This window comes from Zeus faber, assembly GCF_960531495.2.
Source record: "Zeus faber genome assembly, chromosome: 6".
Classification (NCBI taxonomy): Eukaryota; Metazoa; Chordata; class Actinopteri; order Zeiformes; family Zeidae; genus Zeus; species Zeus faber.
In genome coordinates this window covers 23,964,340-23,982,064 of record NC_137201.1, presented here as the reverse complement: position 1 = coordinate 23,982,064, position 17,725 = coordinate 23,964,340, and the positions used below count along the sequence as shown (strand labels likewise).

At 44.7% G+C, this 17,725-nt stretch overlaps 3 protein-coding genes across 3 annotated transcripts; 2 read left to right on the top strand and 1 right to left on the bottom strand.

The window, feature by feature from the left end:
* Positions 1 to 628: 628 nt before the first annotated feature.
* On the bottom strand, positions 629 to 1,135 carry LOC307232011 (protein tyrosine phosphatase type IVA 2-like; the record flags this gene model as incomplete). Its single annotated transcript, XM_080002892.1, has 1 exon — positions 629 to 1,135. The coding sequence occupies one exon, from the start codon at positions 1,133 to 1,135 to the stop codon at positions 629 to 631; it is 507 nt and encodes a 168-aa protein (XP_079859018.1).
* Positions 1,136 to 4,432: 3,297 nt separating this feature from the next.
* yars2 (tyrosyl-tRNA synthetase 2, mitochondrial) lies at positions 4,433 to 9,250 on the top strand (the record flags this gene model as incomplete). The annotated part of the gene is made up of 5 exons (XM_080002891.1): positions 4,433 to 5,223; positions 5,901 to 6,068; positions 6,182 to 6,337; positions 7,794 to 7,964; positions 8,838 to 9,250. The coding sequence occupies 5 exons, from the start codon at positions 4,433 to 4,435 to the stop codon at positions 8,995 to 8,997; spliced, it is 1,446 nt and encodes a 481-aa protein (XP_079859017.1). The 3' UTR covers positions 8,998 to 9,250.
* Positions 9,251 to 11,510: 2,260 nt separating this feature from the next.
* Positions 11,511 to 15,517, top strand: cdkn1bb (cyclin dependent kinase inhibitor 1Bb). Its single transcript, XM_080002198.1, has 3 exons — positions 11,511 to 12,126; positions 12,476 to 12,603; positions 13,842 to 15,517. Exons 1-2 carry the CDS (start codon positions 11,691 to 11,693, stop codon positions 12,589 to 12,591), a joined length of 552 nt encoding a protein of 183 aa, XP_079858324.1. The 5' UTR covers positions 11,511 to 11,690; the 3' UTR covers positions 12,592 to 12,603; positions 13,842 to 15,517.
* The last annotated feature ends 2,208 nt before the right edge of the window (positions 15,518 to 17,725 follow it).

The window sequence follows — 17,725 nt, the reverse complement described above, 5'->3', positions numbered from 1 at the left end:
ACGATGGAGACGATCTTTTGGGCGTCTCGTCAATGTGTACTGTTGGTGCAGTTCGATGAAAATACTGTAAACGTTTGGCGAATGAACATTCGGTCATTTCGACAATGACGCAAGTTGACATTGAATGATTTTCGAAATAAATGCATTTTAATATCCAAGAGCAGACTGTTTGTTTGCACACTTTGTAATTAAAACACATTGATCTGCTTTCCTTTCCTGTTTCTACTGTATGCAGCCACCTCAGATTGACTATATTTACATTAGATTAGGTCAATAAGTAAAATAAGTACTATTTTACTTATTGAGTGCTATAGTCATTTTTCACTACTTAAAAGTTATCAAATAAATTATTCCATTATATTAACTCATGTAAATACAATACAATTTCTATATACATATATTTTTAAACTGTATATATGTGTGGCAGAGGTGGAACGAGTATTTTAAATACTTATTTATCGATTTGTTTGTTCATTATTTTTTTGTTTTTTATTTATTCATTCATCCATCCGTTCATTTCTTTTTTTCAGTTTCCAAAGCTTGAACGAGAGGAGGAGGAGGTTTTTTTCCCCTCCCCCCTACTCTTTGTTGAGGTGGATGTGAGAACTGGGAGGAGTTGCTGATTCAATCACTGCAGATAGCAGCTCTGGTTGGCGGCGTCCTTGCAGCGCAGACACAGTTTGGGCTTGTAGTTCTCCAGATACTGGAGCTGCCTGGCGCTGAAGGCCCCGCGCCGCTGGAGCCTGATGAAGTGCACTGCGTCCTTGTGCAGCATGCCGCACTCGATCAGGGCCAGGGCCACCAGCACGGGGGCCCGGCCCAGGCCGGCCTCGCAGTGCACCGCCACGCAGCAGCCGGGGTCCTCCTTGAACTTGGCCTGCAGCAGGTTCAGCCACTCATCCGCCACCTGCTCGGGGGGCCCGGAGCCGTCCTCGAAGATCAGGTCCGTGACCTGGATGCCCTGGTCCTCCACGGGGGCCTTGTCGTAGGTGACGTCGCACACCCGCACCAGGGTCTGCACCCCGTGGGCCTTGAGGTCCTCGATGAAGCGCTCCATCTGGGCCTCGGTGGGGTTGTGCGTGATGAGGAAGCGGAGGCAGTCGTAGGTGATCTCGGCGGGAGGCTGCCAGCTCATCCTGAGACTTTGGGGGGGGGGGGGGGGGAGGATTTTTTTTGAATTTAAAGTCCTGTACTGGCTGATAAGAATTAGGATTGATGAGAATTAGTGCTGCTGTGGTTTTTTCCACATCGTATTCTTTTCCCCCCTTTGAGTATCTGAAAGACGTCAAATTACATTTATTTTACAAAGATTTATTTTGATTAAGTTCCCCAGATCTGGTTCTGACTTGAAGGAGATAGATGTGGTATCAGGACGTGATACTGTATATGACATGAAGGAGATAGATGTCGTATCGGGACACGGTACATGCCTCAAGGACATATCCGGATGGTACAGTGGGGCAAAAAAGTATTTAGTCAACCACCAATTGTGCAAGTTCTCCCACTTAAAAAGATGAGAGAGGCCTGTCATTTTCATCATAGGTACACTTCGACTATGAGAGACAGAATGGGGGGAAAGAATACAGGAAATCACATTGTAGGATTTTTTATGAATTAATTGCTAAATTCCTCGGTAAAAAAGTATTTGGTCACCTACAAACAAGCAAGATTTCTGGCTTTCACAGACCTGTAACTTTTTCTTTAAGAGGCTCCTCTGTCCTCCACTCGTTACCTGTATTAATGGCACCTGTTTGAACTCGTTATCAGTATAAAAGACACCTGTCCACAACCTCAAACAGTCACACTCCAAACTCCACTATGGCCAAGACCACAGAGCTGTCAAAGGACACCAGAAACAAAATTGTAGACCTGCACCAGGCTGGGAAGACTGACTCTGCAATAGGTAAGCAGCTTGTTGTGAAGAAATCAACTGTGGGAGCAATTATTAGAAAATGGAAGACATACAAGACCACTGATAAACTCCCTCGATCTGGGGCTCCACGCAAGATCTCACCCCGTGGGTTCAAAATGATCACAAGAACGGTGAGCAAACATCCCAGAACCACACGGGGCGACCTAGTGAATGACCTGCAGAGAGCTGGGACCAAAGTAACAAAGGCTACCATCAGTAACACACTACGCCACCAGGGACTCAAATCCTGCAGTGCCAGACGTGTCCCCCTGCTTAAGCCAGTACATGTCCAGGCCCATCTGAAGTTTACTAGAGAGCATTTGGATGATTTAGAAGAGGATTGGGAGAATGTCATATGGTCAGATGAAACCAAAATAGAACTTTTTGGTGAAAACTCAACTTGTCGTGTTTGGAGGGGAAAGAAAGCTGAGTTGCATCCAAAGAACACCATACCTACTGTGAAGCATGGGGGTGGAAACATCATGCTTTGGGGCTGTTTTTCTGCAAAGGGACCAGGACGACTGATCCGTGTAAAGGAAAGAATGAATGGGGCCATGTATCGTCAGATTTTGAGTGAAAGCCTCCTTCCATTAGCAAGGGCATTGAAGATGAAACGTGGCTGGGTCTTTCAGCATGACAATGATCCCAAACACACCGCCCGGGCAACAAAGGAGTGGCTTCGTAAGAAGCATTTCAAGGTCCTGGAGTGGCCTAGCCAGTCTCCAGATCTCAACCCCATAGAAAATCTTTGGAGGGAGTTGAAAGTCCGTGTTGCCCAGTGACAGCCCCAAAACATCACTGCTCTAGAGGAGATCTGCATGGAGGAATGGGCCAAAATACCAGCAACAGTGTGTGAAAACCTTGTGAAGACTTACAGAAAACGTTTGACCTCCGTCATTGCAAACAAAGGGTAAATAACAAAGTATTGAGATGAACTTTTGTTATTGACCAAATACTTATTTTCCATCATAATTTGCAAATAAATTCTTAAAAAATCAGACAATGTGATTTTCTGGATTATTTTTTTCCTCATTTTGCCTCTCATAGTTGAGGTATACCTATGATGAAAATAACAGGCCTCTCTCATCTTTTTAAGTGGGAGAACTTGCACAATTGGTGGCTGACTAAATACTTTTTTGCCCCACTGTATATTAGCCTGTATATGATAAATATCCACATGTCCGGATATTCATTACGTTTGGTCCGTATTCTCAAGAGAATCAGTGAAATATCCCATCATATGGATATTCTCTGGATTCTGAGCCTTCTCGCCCGGTGTCTGGTTATAGTCCAATAAAGACGTCAAAGATCGTAAAGAGGCGGGAGTTGGGTGACGGGAGTGGGACTGGGATTTCAGCTCTATTTTCATTTATGGGGAAAGAAACCGGGTCCAAACCCATATCCCCTCGGAGAAACCCCGGAACACAAGTCCCGCAAAGATGACCATTTTAATGTGCTCTCAGACGCTCTTCTTTGCAGGACATCCCAGGTTTTTAAAAGGCAAAACCTCGCAAAACCTTGAATCAAAAGGTTCAAGTTAAATACAAAATGAACATTGTAGTTCATATGACATTCACAGGGTTACGGTGCGGTGCAAAAACAAACCTGTCCGTCAGGGTGTCCTCCCTTCTCCTTACGAGTCGCCCCATTGGGGGAAGAAGGAAAGCGCAACGCGCGGATCTGTGACGTCACAAGGAGTAGGAACGCCCCCCTTTGATCGCTGCGATTTGCCATTCTGGGAAAGCTATACATTTTTTTTTAATTGTTTCCAGCAAAGTCATGATTATTTTCATAGTAATATATGAAATAAAAATAAAAATAATAATAATGATAATAATAATAATAGTATTTAATGAAATATATGTATTTGTGGTATTAAATAATGCACCTCTGAGCCGCGAAAGGCAAACCAAAATGAATCTTTAAACAAAAAAAATCAATGTAAAAATAATAAACGTTTGCTCACTGCTTCACTAATGAGTGTCAAAGGTCGTTTTATTCAAGCGAGCGGCGAGCGTCTCACAAACGCCTCCTGCCGCGCACCGCCGCCTCCTGGACGGCGGCGGCATGTGCGTGACATTTAACGACCCCCGAGACGTTCACCTTCCATTTTCTGTCGCCACGAAGCCGTGACATTCGACAGACCCGTCACGGGAATCACGGAGGTGTTTGTGGTGCCTGTTCGTTGATGATTCCAGTGATTAAGTCAGTGGGTGTCACATTCATTTTCGTAAACTCCAATCGGGTTGTGCGCGGAAATGTGCGGGGGGGGGGGGGCGTCACTTTGTGCCGTGTCATAGGCTCTGACGCGTTACTTTTCCGCTTTGAGCAAGTATTTAAAACGTTACTACAGTGGAAACGTCGATGTGGGGCTTCCCCTCGTACGAGTGCACTTAGATGAGGCGAACGCGATGCGGGTGTCGGAGTGGGAGGAGTGAGTACGCGGTAAAAAACACGAGGGGGCGCTCTCACGCACCCCGCGGGTATCCGCCTGGCTTCCGTCTCGTCACGTGTTCCAACATGGCGGCGCCCGTGCGGAGGAGTTGCGCGTATTTGTCACGCTACGGGTCGTGTTTCCTTCGGCACCGGCCGCGCCTGTGCCTGTCCTCTCGGTCGAAGCTCCACCGCTCCCCAGCCGCCCACGGCGGGCTGCTGCTGTCGCTGAGCAAACGCGGGGTCCTGAAGGACTCCTTCCCCGAGGATGGCGCGACGCAGGACCGGCTCGCCCGGCTGCTGCAGTCCGGCGCCCAGACGGTGTACTGCGGCTTCGACCCCACGGCGGACAGCCTCCACGTGGGGAACCTGCTCGCCCTCATCGGCCTCCTGCACTTCCGCAGCGCGGGCCACCACGTGGTGGCCGTGCTCGGCGGGGCCACGGCGCAGATCGGAGACCCGAGTGGGAAAAGCGGCGAGAGGGAGCCGCTGCCCGCGGACGCCCTGGAGGAAAACACCCGCGGCATCAGGGAGAGCATCCAGCGGATCGTGGTCAACCACGAGCTCAACTTCCACGACGGCTCCAAAATGCTGGGCACGGCCACCGTGCTGAACAACCTCTCCTGGTACAGGGACCGGGACGTGGTGGGCTTCCTGTCGGAGACGGGCCGCTGGTTCCGCATGGGCAGCCTGCTGAGCCGCCACAGCGTGCGCTCCAGGCTGCAGAGCCCCGAGGGGATGAGCCTGGCCGAGTTCACCTACCAGGTGTTCCAGGCCTACGACTTCCACCACCTGCACCAGCTGTACGGCTGCAGGATCCAGCTGGGGGGCAACGACCAGCTGGGAAACCTCATGTCCGGGCACGAGTTTATCCACAAGTAGGTGTTCAGGAGGATGTCTGCGGGGCCTTACAATGTCACCTTTCTCAATATCCCACGTAAGAGTCGTTAAGTGGGCGACGTGGTCTTAATTCGAACACTAAAATGTTCTCATTTTATTCATCCATACATCTACTTTTTTTTGGGGGGGGGGGGTCAAAATGAGTCAAGTTCTTCTGCCCGAGAGTCAACATCCCTGACCTCACGAAAGCCCTGACCCTTCATACTAACCTGGCACACTTACCGCTTCTGGGTGAACCAAACCCCCTCTATGTTCACCTGCGTTCCTACTTGTAGAGAGAAATCGGGGTAAAATCATTCCGTACTGTTAGTTGCCAACTGAAGAAGTGTGAAATGAAGTAATGGTCAGACCTATTCCGCTTCCTAATCGCTGACCTTTCTGTCCGGCCTAAAGGAAACCGTTGTAATAACACTTCATAGAATCATCTAGTTCATAACCCGCCCTGTTTCTACCCATTACTGACCAAACATTCAGTATTTACCTTTATACTTACCTTTAAATACCTCATTAAATAAAAGAGGGAGGTTTTTTTTTCTCTCCAAAAAACGAGCCTGAAATTCTGTTAAATTGTGTTTTGAAAAGGTCACAAAATAAGGCGAAGTTAAAACGAAATACATTTTGAGATGAACTTCCGTTGCGTCCCGTCTTTTGCCAGGGTGAGCGGTGACGAGGTGTTTGGGCTGACCGTGCCCCTGGTGACCAGCTCCACGGGCGACAAGCTGGGGAAGACGGCGGGGAACGCCGTTTGGCTCAACAGAGAGAAGACCTCTCCCTTTGAGCTCTACCAGTTCTTCCTCCGGCAGCCCGACGCCAGTGTGGAACGGTGGGGAGCGGTTGTTTATTTATGATATTGGTTTACCATCTAATTCTACGGCCCAAGCGCCTTAATAGAGTGTAAAGGAAGTGGGTTTTTCCGCCCGTCTGTCCACGCCGTAGGTACCTGAAGCTCTTCACCTTCCTGCCCCTGGGGGAGGTGGAGAGGTTGATGGAGCAGCAGCGGGAGGATCCGGGGAAGCGGCTCGCCCATAAACGACTGGCAGCAGAGGTGACCAAGCTGGTCCACGGCAAGGAGGGCCTGGAGAGCGCCAAGAGGTAAAGGAGGGGAGCGTGTGCGGCGGAAACGCAGATACCAGTTCTGTTATCAGATATCGGGCTGTGATACCGTTTTCACACCAAAATCAACGAAATCATCAACCAAAATCAGTAGTACCGGGAAGGTGATTGACACCCTTCCGGGAGAGATGCCTTTTTTTTTCTGGCGTGTCACGTTCGACGTCATGAACATGCCGGAAAAGGGGCGTGTCACGGTTCCAGTGTGATTGGGAACAAAACGGTAGAAGGGAAGGCAACCTAAACAAACGACGACATAAAACTGTTAAACTTGGGGGGGAAAAAAGTATTTTGAGACGTTCAAAAGAATCGGGTTGTTCATGAACGACCCAACACTACAGTAGAAGCAGCTTTGGAGCACCGGCAGCATGGATACCAGTCCTTCGGCGGTAGGGGAGCGGGGACTGGGGACCGGGGACCGGCGGGGAGTGGGGGGGGGTTCTCCTTTGTGGTCCTCACGGTGAGATCACCGCACTCACAACATTTCCCGGTCCCCCGTGCAGGGAAAAGGTTAATAACTTATCATTTTGGATTTTAAATGGGATAAGAAATGGTAGAATGATGCACAGACATTACTGTCTATTTATGCGCCAGTGTCCGGAATTTCAACGCGCGTCGCGCCGGTAAAGGAGCCAAAACGAGCGTGTCGACCCGGGTGGCTTGTTCACGTCAGAGCCGATCTGAGGTGGAGCCGATTAAAACCTGTGTCTATTGCAGGGTCATTTGGCCCCGGGACTGAGACCCGGGTTTTTCCCTTTCCCACTGATGACAAAAGCCGGATGTGAGCGGGTGTTACCGGGTTTTTGGTGCAGTGGGAAAGGGGTGTAATACTGTACTGCATCGGAGAATATCCACAATATAAAGATCTGGTACCATGAGCCATACTGATTAAGCTCTTTGACACAGAGGAGCAGGGGCCCTGCCAGGGATTTTGGGCCCCCCTGAATATATCACATTGGGCCCCACCCTACTGTCCTAATAATTTCTTCGGGCCCCCGTCAGTCACAGCTAAATCCCCCAACCCCCCAATATGGCTCCACTGCATAGAAGCATGCTGTATGTTTCCAAGAGAGATGGATTAAAATGGGAGAAAAGTCATATTGAAATGTTAAACATAATATTTAAATGGAGCATTTATTTACCTCGGTTAAGACACACATCAACTTGGAGAGAGCCAAGGTGAATTGGACAATGTTATGGATCTGAGCTGAATTCTTTATTTTGAACATATGAGCAGATGTCGATCCATTTCCATTGATATCCATTGAAGTCATTTTTTGGGTGGCTTTCAGAGTAGATTTTGGAAACAGTCATTTTCACTTGAGGTCACGTACGTCAAGCGCGTGAAGTGATTTTCGCTCTGTTGCATTTTGTGAATATGTTCTCTCCACGGTTCCATATCACACAGACCTGCCATTGTCCCGGTCTTGTGTTTCAGGTGCACCAACGCTCTGTACCACAGCAGTGTCAAGGCCTTGGAGCAGATGAATGACGAGGAGCTCCAGGAGCTTTTCAAGGAGGCTCCTTTCCAGGAACTGCTGCTGGAGCCTGGGACCACGGTACTGGACGCCTGCCGCAAGGTCCACGCCATCCCCGAGGGGGCCAAAGGGTACGGACGACAGTTTATATGGAGCAGACATTCTCAACCCTGGGGTGACGGGGCATTTTAAAGTATGATATAATGATGTTTGATTGATAGAACTTTTTAATAAATAATCAGTAAGTGGGTTTGAAATATAATTTCTTTATAATCATTTTTTAGTTATATGGTAATAATATTAATAGTAATAATAATCATACAGTAATAAAAGTAGCGTATGCAGTTCTTTTTGCAATGGGGAATATCTGCACATTGACCAGTAATTCACTGTTAGTTTTGAAAGTCTATATTCTTATTTAGCCTAAATCTGTTGCTTATTGGCCAAAAATGAATTGTAAGGCATAACATTAGCGGAACTGGCTCCAATATAACAATAAAAGGGGGACAAAATAAGACAATTTGTCAGGACAATTTGAATTTTGGGACCTTAAAATGGGGTCCTAGGCCAAAAAGGGCTGCAGAGCGGTAATTATCTTGTCCACATTGCTGCCATGTTGAGCTACAGTGTTCTTCAGGAGAAATCTCTGGTGTCATTGTGACAGGCCGCCGGGTGGTGTGTGAATGGGTGGAAAATGGGGGGGGCTCGGTGACAGCTTTACAGCAAAAATAACAGTTAACTCGCTAAAAGTGGCAAGTACATCCGTGGTTCCATCGCAACAACAACATAGAAGGGCATATGGAAGGTTTTTAGAAATGCCTGACAGCTCCGTCTGTGCAAGGCGACAAGACATGCATGTCAGGTCAATCACTGATTTTGGAACTGGATTATGCCCCCCCTCCACTGCACCTCATAGATAGGATGGATTTAATTGGATTTAATTTGTGTGAAAATGAGTTCTTCGTGAAACAGCTTCACCCTACAGTCATATCATGTCTTTTCAGGTATTGTATGGTGACGGAGGGAGCGGTGTGGATCAATCACAGCCGGACGGATCAGCCAGAGCAGGTACTGGTGCCTAAAATTCACATTCTGTCGAACGGCCTGACACTACTCCGGGTCGGCAAAAGGAACTTCTACATCATCAAGTGGATTGGACTGTGAGGCCAACGCGCTTCGACAAGGACCAGCTTTATTCTAACGGACAATCTGTGATCGCAGGACAACTAAACCCTGTCAGAGTGAGTGAGGGATGGATGGATGGATGGACTGACTGGCGTGGCTTGCATCCATTGTCGTAGACTTTATTGTGTGTATATCATGTATCTACAGATTTATATATGGTTTTGCATATGTTAATTTATCTTATTAAAATCATGATAGAAGGGTTATGGCCGGGTGTCTTTAATAATCGCATCATAGCAGTTTTAGAAAATGGACACTAGTGGGCAGTCTTATCCCAATATAGACAGCGGCCAGTCATTGGGACAGTGCTCAAACAATCGAAATTTAAATAAAAAGTACATCATGACATATATACATAAACAATATTTTTTGGGGGCAGGGTGGGTGGGCTGCTGCGTGAAGAAAAAAAAATAGTAATGGACCAGTGTGCAATTTAAAACTGGAAATATTGAGACTTGTATCTGCTGTTCTTTCCCTTAACTTTTGGAAGGTGTGATGTTTGACTAAATGGTAAAAGACGGCATGCTTAAAATTTGGTTATTTTTTCAACACATTTGTCATAATAAATTGAATAAAAAAATAAAAATCTTCCTGATTTGCGAATAGATCCCTCTTAAAGTAGCCCACTAAGGTTTAGACCAAGTGGTGTAAATGGTTATTTCTAATGATTTTCAGAAAACTCAAGTGGATCTCCTCCAGAGGAACACAATAAATACTGTTTCCCTATTTAATAATAAACGATGATTATATATACATTTTTTTTATCAATTTAGAGTTGGTTTTTTTTCCACAACTTTAGGAGAGGCCGAATTAAGTACTACTAAAAATAGCCAAACCATTTTAGGTGTAATAATTATGAGTGCCCCTTTCTGTTTTACTAATTTTGCATGAATAAACCGCTGTCATTTTTTAAGAGGGATGCATTTTTTGGTACAGTTTAGTATCGCTCTTAAAACCTTATATTTTTCTCAGGACACACACACACACACACACACACACACACTCATCTCTGGTTGAGACTAAATGTGTGTATAAATATATAAAATATAAATATACATCAATAAATATAAGAAGACTAAGAAAAGTTTAAATTGATATAATATATGAATAAATTAAAAAAATCACTAGCCTATAATAAACGTGTAGATTTGTGGAGTGCAAAGGCTTAGGCTACACAAATAACACAGCTTAAACCTTTCTTGCGACAAGTGCAAATCTCACAACACAAACACAAAAAATCGACTTAATTCCTGGTGACGAGTTTATATATGTTGTGAGGGGGAAAAATGAATAGAAAAAAAATGTATAATAAGCAAAAAAAAAAACTATTTTGCTGCGGACCCCCCCTGCAATTTCTTCACGCAACCATTGGGGGCCGCCGACCCTAGTTTGGGAACCCTGAATTATAAATTGCCAGGCATTACTTATTGATGCGTTGTTCGCTGTCGTGTGCGCAAACGGGCCGCTCACTGCGGTGCTTTCACTCGTTTGCCTCGTAGTGGTTTTAAAATAATAATAATAGTAATAATAATAATAAATAAATGGGCTCCACGACCATCGCGCTTGAAAAGGGCCCCGTAAACACTTTGACGTCCCGGGTCGTGAGCGCGGCGCGGCCCCTTTAAGAAAAGTGGGCGGGTCGTACCCGTTTTCAGCCAATGAGCGGCGCCCTCCGTGTTAAAGAGCTCCCGGTGTCAGCCCCCCCCCAGTGAGCGGCGAAAGGTTCGACTCCCCCTTTTCGGATTCGGCTCTCGGCGGTTCACCCGGTTTGTAAAGGAGTCGATCGGTTGTTTCCGACGGTTCGCCCATCCGATTCGGCGGGTTTGACGCTCGGAGGGGGAGGGGGGGGGGCGTGGACGACGGTGTGGAAACTGTGTCTTTTAGGCCGTTTCTCCCGAAATCAGTTATTTTGGCGAAATGCGAAAGTGTCGGACCAGTCACACTGGACATAACTGAGGCCCCTTTTGAATGGATGTGACTTATTTCCCACTTGTACGACAGTAAATCCTCACTATGCCTCATTAAAAATATATATAAATGTGTGTGTATATATATATATATATATATATATATATATATTCTGTTGATAGACCGAGGGTTGGCGCACGCACTCGCTGCGTCCCCGCCCGAACCCCCTTCGGCGGTGTGACTCCCAACTCCCGAGTCCTTTTTTTATTTATTTTTTTTCCTTTCTAAGATTCGTTCGCCCCGGACGAGTCGTTCGCGGGGCCTCGCGTCGGGCTCCCAGTCAGCCTCCGGCGGACGCCGCTGCATCTCCGCGTCGCCATATTGGAGAGGGTCCGTCTGCACCGCGGCGCTTTTCCTTCTCTGGCTGCGGAGCGGAGCGGACGCAGCGGCTCTCATCCTGCACCTCGCGTCCAATGTTCCGCGGAAACTGCCGTTGAGAGAGAGAGAGACCCCCCCCCCCGCCCGTCCGCCCGTCCGCCCGCCGCCGCCCCCCGCCGCGCATGGCACGCACGCGTTCTGCGAACCCGTCGTTTTACGCTTCTTTTCGGATCTGACTGGTCGGCGCTTCTGACTGTTTTTTTTGGGGTTTTGTTTTTTTTTCCTCCCTCCGGACGACGACCCCCTCCCCGTCCCCCGCCCCGGGCTCCGCTTTTCCCTCTCGTCGTTGGGGGAAGAGAGAGAAAAAAGGAAAAAAAAAAAAAAAAATGTCAAACGTCCGTCTCTCGAACGGGAGTCCGACCTTGGAGCGGACGGACAACGCCAGGGTGGCGGACCACCCCAAGCCGTCCGCCTGCAGGAGCCTGTTTGGCCCCGTGGATCGCGACGAGCTGCGGAGGGATTTCAAGGGACACCTGCGGGAGGTGGCGGAGTCCGCCGCCGCCCGTTGGAGCTTCGACTTCGCCGGCCACACGCCCCTGGCGAACGGCGACGGGCGCTTCGAGTGGGAGGCGGTGGATTGTACGGACGTGCCCGACTTCTACACCCGGCGGCCGCGGGCGGCGAGGGGCGTCCGCTCCTCCGGGAATAACACGGTGGACCTGAACGGGAATCACAGCTGCGGGGCGCCGGGGAACCAGGAGGACCGGGAGAGGGAGTGCAGGGAGCAGTGTTCCGGGCCGAGGAAGAGACCCGCTTGTCACGGTACGGAGCCAGAAACGACAACAACAACAACAACAAGCACCGCACGCTGGACGGACGGAGTTTAAACGCTGCTGCACCGCACACATAGGCCTTCGTTTTTGGGAGGATTTATCACCATTATTTTATACGAAGAACGGGCGATTTCGGTGGAACTGCCCCAAAATACATTTCAATATTATTTTCACGAGTTATTTTTGAAAGGGTGTCGTCTCTCGATTAAAAATAATAAAAGAAAGTTTCTTTTAAATCAGATACTATGAGTACGTACGCCCGCTGCCTTTATTTTATTTTTTTTGTTCATTATATTATTATTATTATTATTATACTTTTTTTTTTTTTTTTTTCGCAGATCCCTCAGCCCAAAATAAAAGGTCACACACGAACTCGGATGAGGTCCGTTGCCTAAACTTGAGCCACTCTGCGGAGCTCACACCCAGAAAGTCCAGTCCCCAGAGGCAGACGTGAGGATAAGAAACGGTAAGAAACACACATAACGTGTGTGTGTGTGTGTGTGTGTGTGTGTGTGTGTGTGTGTGTGTGTGTGTGTGTGTGTGTGTGTGTGTGTGTGTTAACCCCGTCATGCACAAAGTGAGGTGTGTGTCAGTGGCTCCCAAACCGCCGGATCAACTCAGTATTTCGGATCCGCCGCTTGCATGGGACGCAGCTTGTTGTCGTTCTCGGTCGTTTAAGCGGTTGTGCAGCTTTTGACTTTTATATAATAACGTGTTGTCGTCCCGCCGAGCTGTAGTAAAACAGTAGAAGTACCGAGTCTTATTTTTGATATATATATATATTTTTTTTTTTTTTTGCCGTGCACTTTTTGCCCGTTTTTTTTTCGTTTTTTTTTTTTACTATTTTTTTTTCTATTTTTTGGGGTGGGGGCTGAAAGGGTTAAAGTGAGAGGGAACACAAATGCGACATTTACTACAACCGCTGCCACGGCGGGGTTTGAGTTTCCGACGAAACCGTAAACAAGTCTCTGAACACAGAGTAGTAACACGTCAGCAACCACCCCCCTCGCGCGCGCTCGCACAGGCACGCACACACACACACACACACACACACACACAGGAGGAGGAGGAGGGAGGGAGGGGCTCTCTGCACCGCAGTCCTGTCCAACATCTGTCTGTCCCTGCAACACACTCTTATAACCTTAAAAACGTTATTATTATTATCATCATTGCAATAAACTTTTATTTGTCTTTACAGCACCGTTTGCAAGCGCAACGTGCAACTCTGGGTTTTTTTGCACGACGAGAAAGCAATCAAATTGCAATCGTAATTACTGATAAAGGCACAAAGCAGCGAGCGAAATGCATGGGAAAAGGCTGAAAAGGAGTTGTGAATTAATTCCCGGGGGCGAATTCGGTTGTTGTGGTATGTAATAAAATATCATTATCTCTACAAAGAAAGGCATAAAACAAGTGTTTTTGGCGGAAGTCTTCCGGCATGAGATGGATACAACTTTTTTTATTATCATTATCTGCACTTCATTTTGCTCGTACAGTATCGGTGCATGCATTTTTGACAAATGCATCAATGATAAGCAGCATTTGCTTTATTTGGAATGTGGCTGCAAATGTCTCTCCAGTCTTTACCCAACGTACTATTATTATTGTAAGTGTTATTGTTTTTTTCTCAGCATGTAAGGCCTGTTAAAGACCGTCACATTTACGCTAATCACTCACTCTTCCCCAATTTGATTTGTCCCTCAGATCTGAAGATATACTTCCGCTTTTGCGCGGGAGAGCTCAGTGTTGGCCGACTTGGAAGAGGAACTACACAGCAAGAGAAACATATCAACTCTCCTGAGTACGGGGGGGACGCTGTTGAAGCACTGAATAGAAACACTAAACTTGTGGCACTCAAATTAAAGTTACTGCCTCTAAAAGCAGTCGATGTAGCATGTGTGCAATTAGGTTGAAATTCCTTTTTTGCTCTTATTTTTATTTTTTTTTTAATTTTAATTTTTTTTTTTACTACCTGTGTGTTTGTGTGTGCGCGTGTATATATATTATATATTTTCTCCATATGTAGCACATAAGAATACATGATTTGAAAGCAAATCCTTTATGTTAAAAAAAAGTGTGAATTTTGATTTGACTTGAAGAATTACAGTGTAGTTTGATACATGTTTCCAAAATGCTGTTCCTCCTTTTTTTTTTTTTTTTTTTTTCCCTCATTATAATTTTTGGAAAACAGTTTTGCTTAAGACACGGTCCCCTTTGCTACAAACACAGGCTTCTACTTAACAGTGTATCTTCAGATGGTCACCTCCCTTATCCTGCAGTGAAGAACGGTACAATTGTAGCTCCCTTTTTTTCTTTTTTTTAATATATATATATATATGTTGGGTTTTTTTTTTTTTTTTTCCTTTTTTCAAGGTCATTTCGGTGTCATAATGTGCAGGCTTCCTTTTTCAGATTTTGGAAACTCAGAAAATGCAGTTTAAAAAAAAAAAAAAAGATTTACATACATGCATACACTTCTGTTGTGTAAAGTCATATTTTTCAAATTGCCCCAATATTTATTATGTAAAAAAAAAATGATGCAATGGTGTTAAGTTTTGGAATATATTATTATTATTATTATTATTTGTTAATCACTCAAACTCATCCCCCAGGTCACCATGTAGAGGTGTGATTGTTGTGAGGTACTCGGATACTGAAGGACAGAGACAATGCAAACTGCACAGGTCGTGTTTTCGTGCCACCCACTCTTTGACGCTGTTCAGCCTTATGCTTTTCGAAAAATAGGAGCTTTTCCGAAACGGGATGAATGTCCTACAATGCCAAAAACACGTTTCTGTACGGTTTCCAGGGCTCTTGAACGACTTTCACATTGTATTCCTTTGTGATAACCTAGAGACATATTTTTTTCAGTTTTTCTTTCTTTTTTTTTTTTTTTTTTTTTTTTTAAACATCTATGTTGTTAACCTGCTGAGGATGCACACGTGTGGATCCAAAAGCTCCCTGATTATTTGCATAAGATAAGAGTTTTTATTCAAAGAGACAAATGTTGCCTTGACAGTAAAAGCAAATGCTTGTCTCAGAAAAGCAGTCCCATGCCTGTGTATTTGTGTAAATCTTTGGAATGTACCTACATGTACATAACTTTGTAAAAACACTGAGAAATTATACTAACTTATTTATGTCAAGCTTTTTTTATGTAGATAAGAAAAAAATGGGTTTTTGATTACGGTTATCCAAAGTGGCATTTACATTATTATAATGTTCTATTTTGTAAAAGCATATTTTTGGTAGTTTTTCTTATCGATAAGGTTGCAAACTGAGCCTGGTAAAATATTTGATGTGCATTTTGTAATGTGTGGTAATAAAAAAAAATAAAATAAAATAATGTTGCAATCAATTAAAACAGAATTTTAAATCTATTCTTGTTGCTTCTGTTTTGTTTCATGCAAACATAGTGTTGAAGCTCTGCATTATTATTTATTGTATCTTATTTAAAAAAAAAAGAGTCATGGGGTAGTTGAAGGACATTTAAAACACCCTCAGGAAATTATATAAAATGTATTATTATTATTATTATTATTATCCTGTGGCTGATGAATAGGTACTGGGTTCGCGTTTAGGTGTTTTGAGCGCTTGCAGAAACGCCAAGTGCGTGAGGTTCGGGGCAGGGAAGACGCAGTGACGCTCCCTGAACGCGCCGACGGGCGTTTTGAGCGGGCTTTTGACTGACGGCTCCGTCAGCCAATCACTCTGAAGCCCGAGGAAGCAGACCACTGGCTGCAGCCAATCACATTCAAATGGCTGCGCGTTGACGTCGACTCATTTTGGGAAGGATTTTTTTATTTATTTATTTTTTTTAGGAGGAACGTAGAGTGGACTCGTCTCACGATGCCGTTATTAAAAAAAAAAAAAGATATCTATTTTTTTTTTGTGTGTGTGTAATTTTTTTTTTTAAATTTATTTCGTAGTCACCTTGTAGTATCCGAGGGTTTGGATATTTAGATCGAGACGGAAAAGACAGTTTTAGTACTTTTGATGACTTAGTTTGGCTTTTTTTTTTTTTTTCTTTTTTACATATTTTCATTTGAAAACTTACCTTCCCTGAGTGAAATTGTACTTTTTTTTTTAAAAGGTTTTTACAGGGGCCTTTGGTGTTTTCTTAAACAGCGTGACTATATATATATATATATATATAGAGAGAGAGAGAGAGAGAGATTTTTTTTTACATGACATTATTTATAATAATAACAAATAATTTATGACATGTTTTTAAGAGCACGTAATGATTATTAAACATCACATTTATCATTTACACACATTGTACCATGCTTTATGACGAAGATCATTGAGGTAAAAACTTTTTTTTTTCTGCTAAAATCTTCCTTGTCTGATAACACAGTCATAGTCTCCTGTCATTTGCATTGCATTTTTGTGTGAAGTGACCTGACCAATTCCAAACATGACTTTTTCTACAGCAACCAGTGTAATTTAAAGTATCTTCCTTGCAGTAGCTTTCCATCCCTTGGCAGCAGCACTCTCTCACCGTGGAACTTCTCAATATCTTCTCTGTTTTAAATCCAAACTAATCTTCCCGTTCAGTGGAACTTTGTTATTATTAACCCTAGACGAGGGCCACCTACAAAATACAAGAAGACGACACCTGCAGTATTTTATTTTGTGTGTGTGTGTGTATGTGTGTGTGTGTGTGTGTGTGTGTATGTTTGTGTGTGTGTGTGTGTGTGTGTGTGTGTGTGTGTGCGCGCGCGCGTGCGTATGTGTGCGTGCGTGCGTGTGCCGTCCTGAAGTGTGCAGGTGGGTAACCTCGGCGTGGTCGTCGTCCCCCCACTCAGGGCCGGGGCCATTGTCCCAGTGTGTGGGCCTTTGTGTGGAGGGCCATTGTGAGGGGCCCGGCCTCTGTTGTGTCTGGGGCTCCTCGGCTCAGACAAAGGGCCCGTCTAGGAACCTCCACCCTGCCCAAACACTAGGCCGACTGACTTACTGACTGACTGACCGACTGTCTGACTGACCGACTGTCTGACTGATTGACTGATGAACTTAGTGTTTAACTGACTGACTGGATGGATATCACTGGATATAATTGTCTGTCTGTCTGACTGACAACCTGTTCCCTTTAATTGTAAGGCTGACAGACTGGTTGGCTGGCTAACTTTTTGTATTTATGTCAGTGAATATTTAGATTTCAGATTTTTCTGTCTGTGTTTGAATGACTTGTGATGTTTCTCTGGCCAAACGAGGCAGATTTGTTTAAATTGTGTAATGCTGTTGATGGGTAAACAGATTCATTGCTAGATTGATATAAAAATTGCAGTGTTACAGCAGCACACATCAGAAATAATAGAGAATACAAATTAGTCACAAAAATAAGAAAACAATGGCAATGTACAAAAAATGTATTATAATATAATAAACAATAAAACATAAAAATAAATAACAAACCAGGAAACCTCTGAATCAGCAATTCAAAGTAGAAAAATTAAATATATATATATATATATATATATATATATATATATATATATATATATATATTGTATCATCTAGTTGTTTAAATGCTTTTAATGTATTCTATTATATGTGAATTCAAATGTCACTTCTCAAAACAAGTT

Bases quoted from the DNA above. Each gene is read 5' to 3' on its own strand.
- cdkn1bb (XM_080002198.1), top strand. From the start codon at position 11,691: ATGTCAAACGTCCGTCTCTCGAACGGGAGTCCGACCTTGGAGCGGACG. The intron at 12,127-12,475 runs GTACGGAGCCAG...TTTTTTTCGCAG, and splicing joins GAAGAGACCCGCTTGTCACG to ATCCCTCAGCCCAAAATAAA.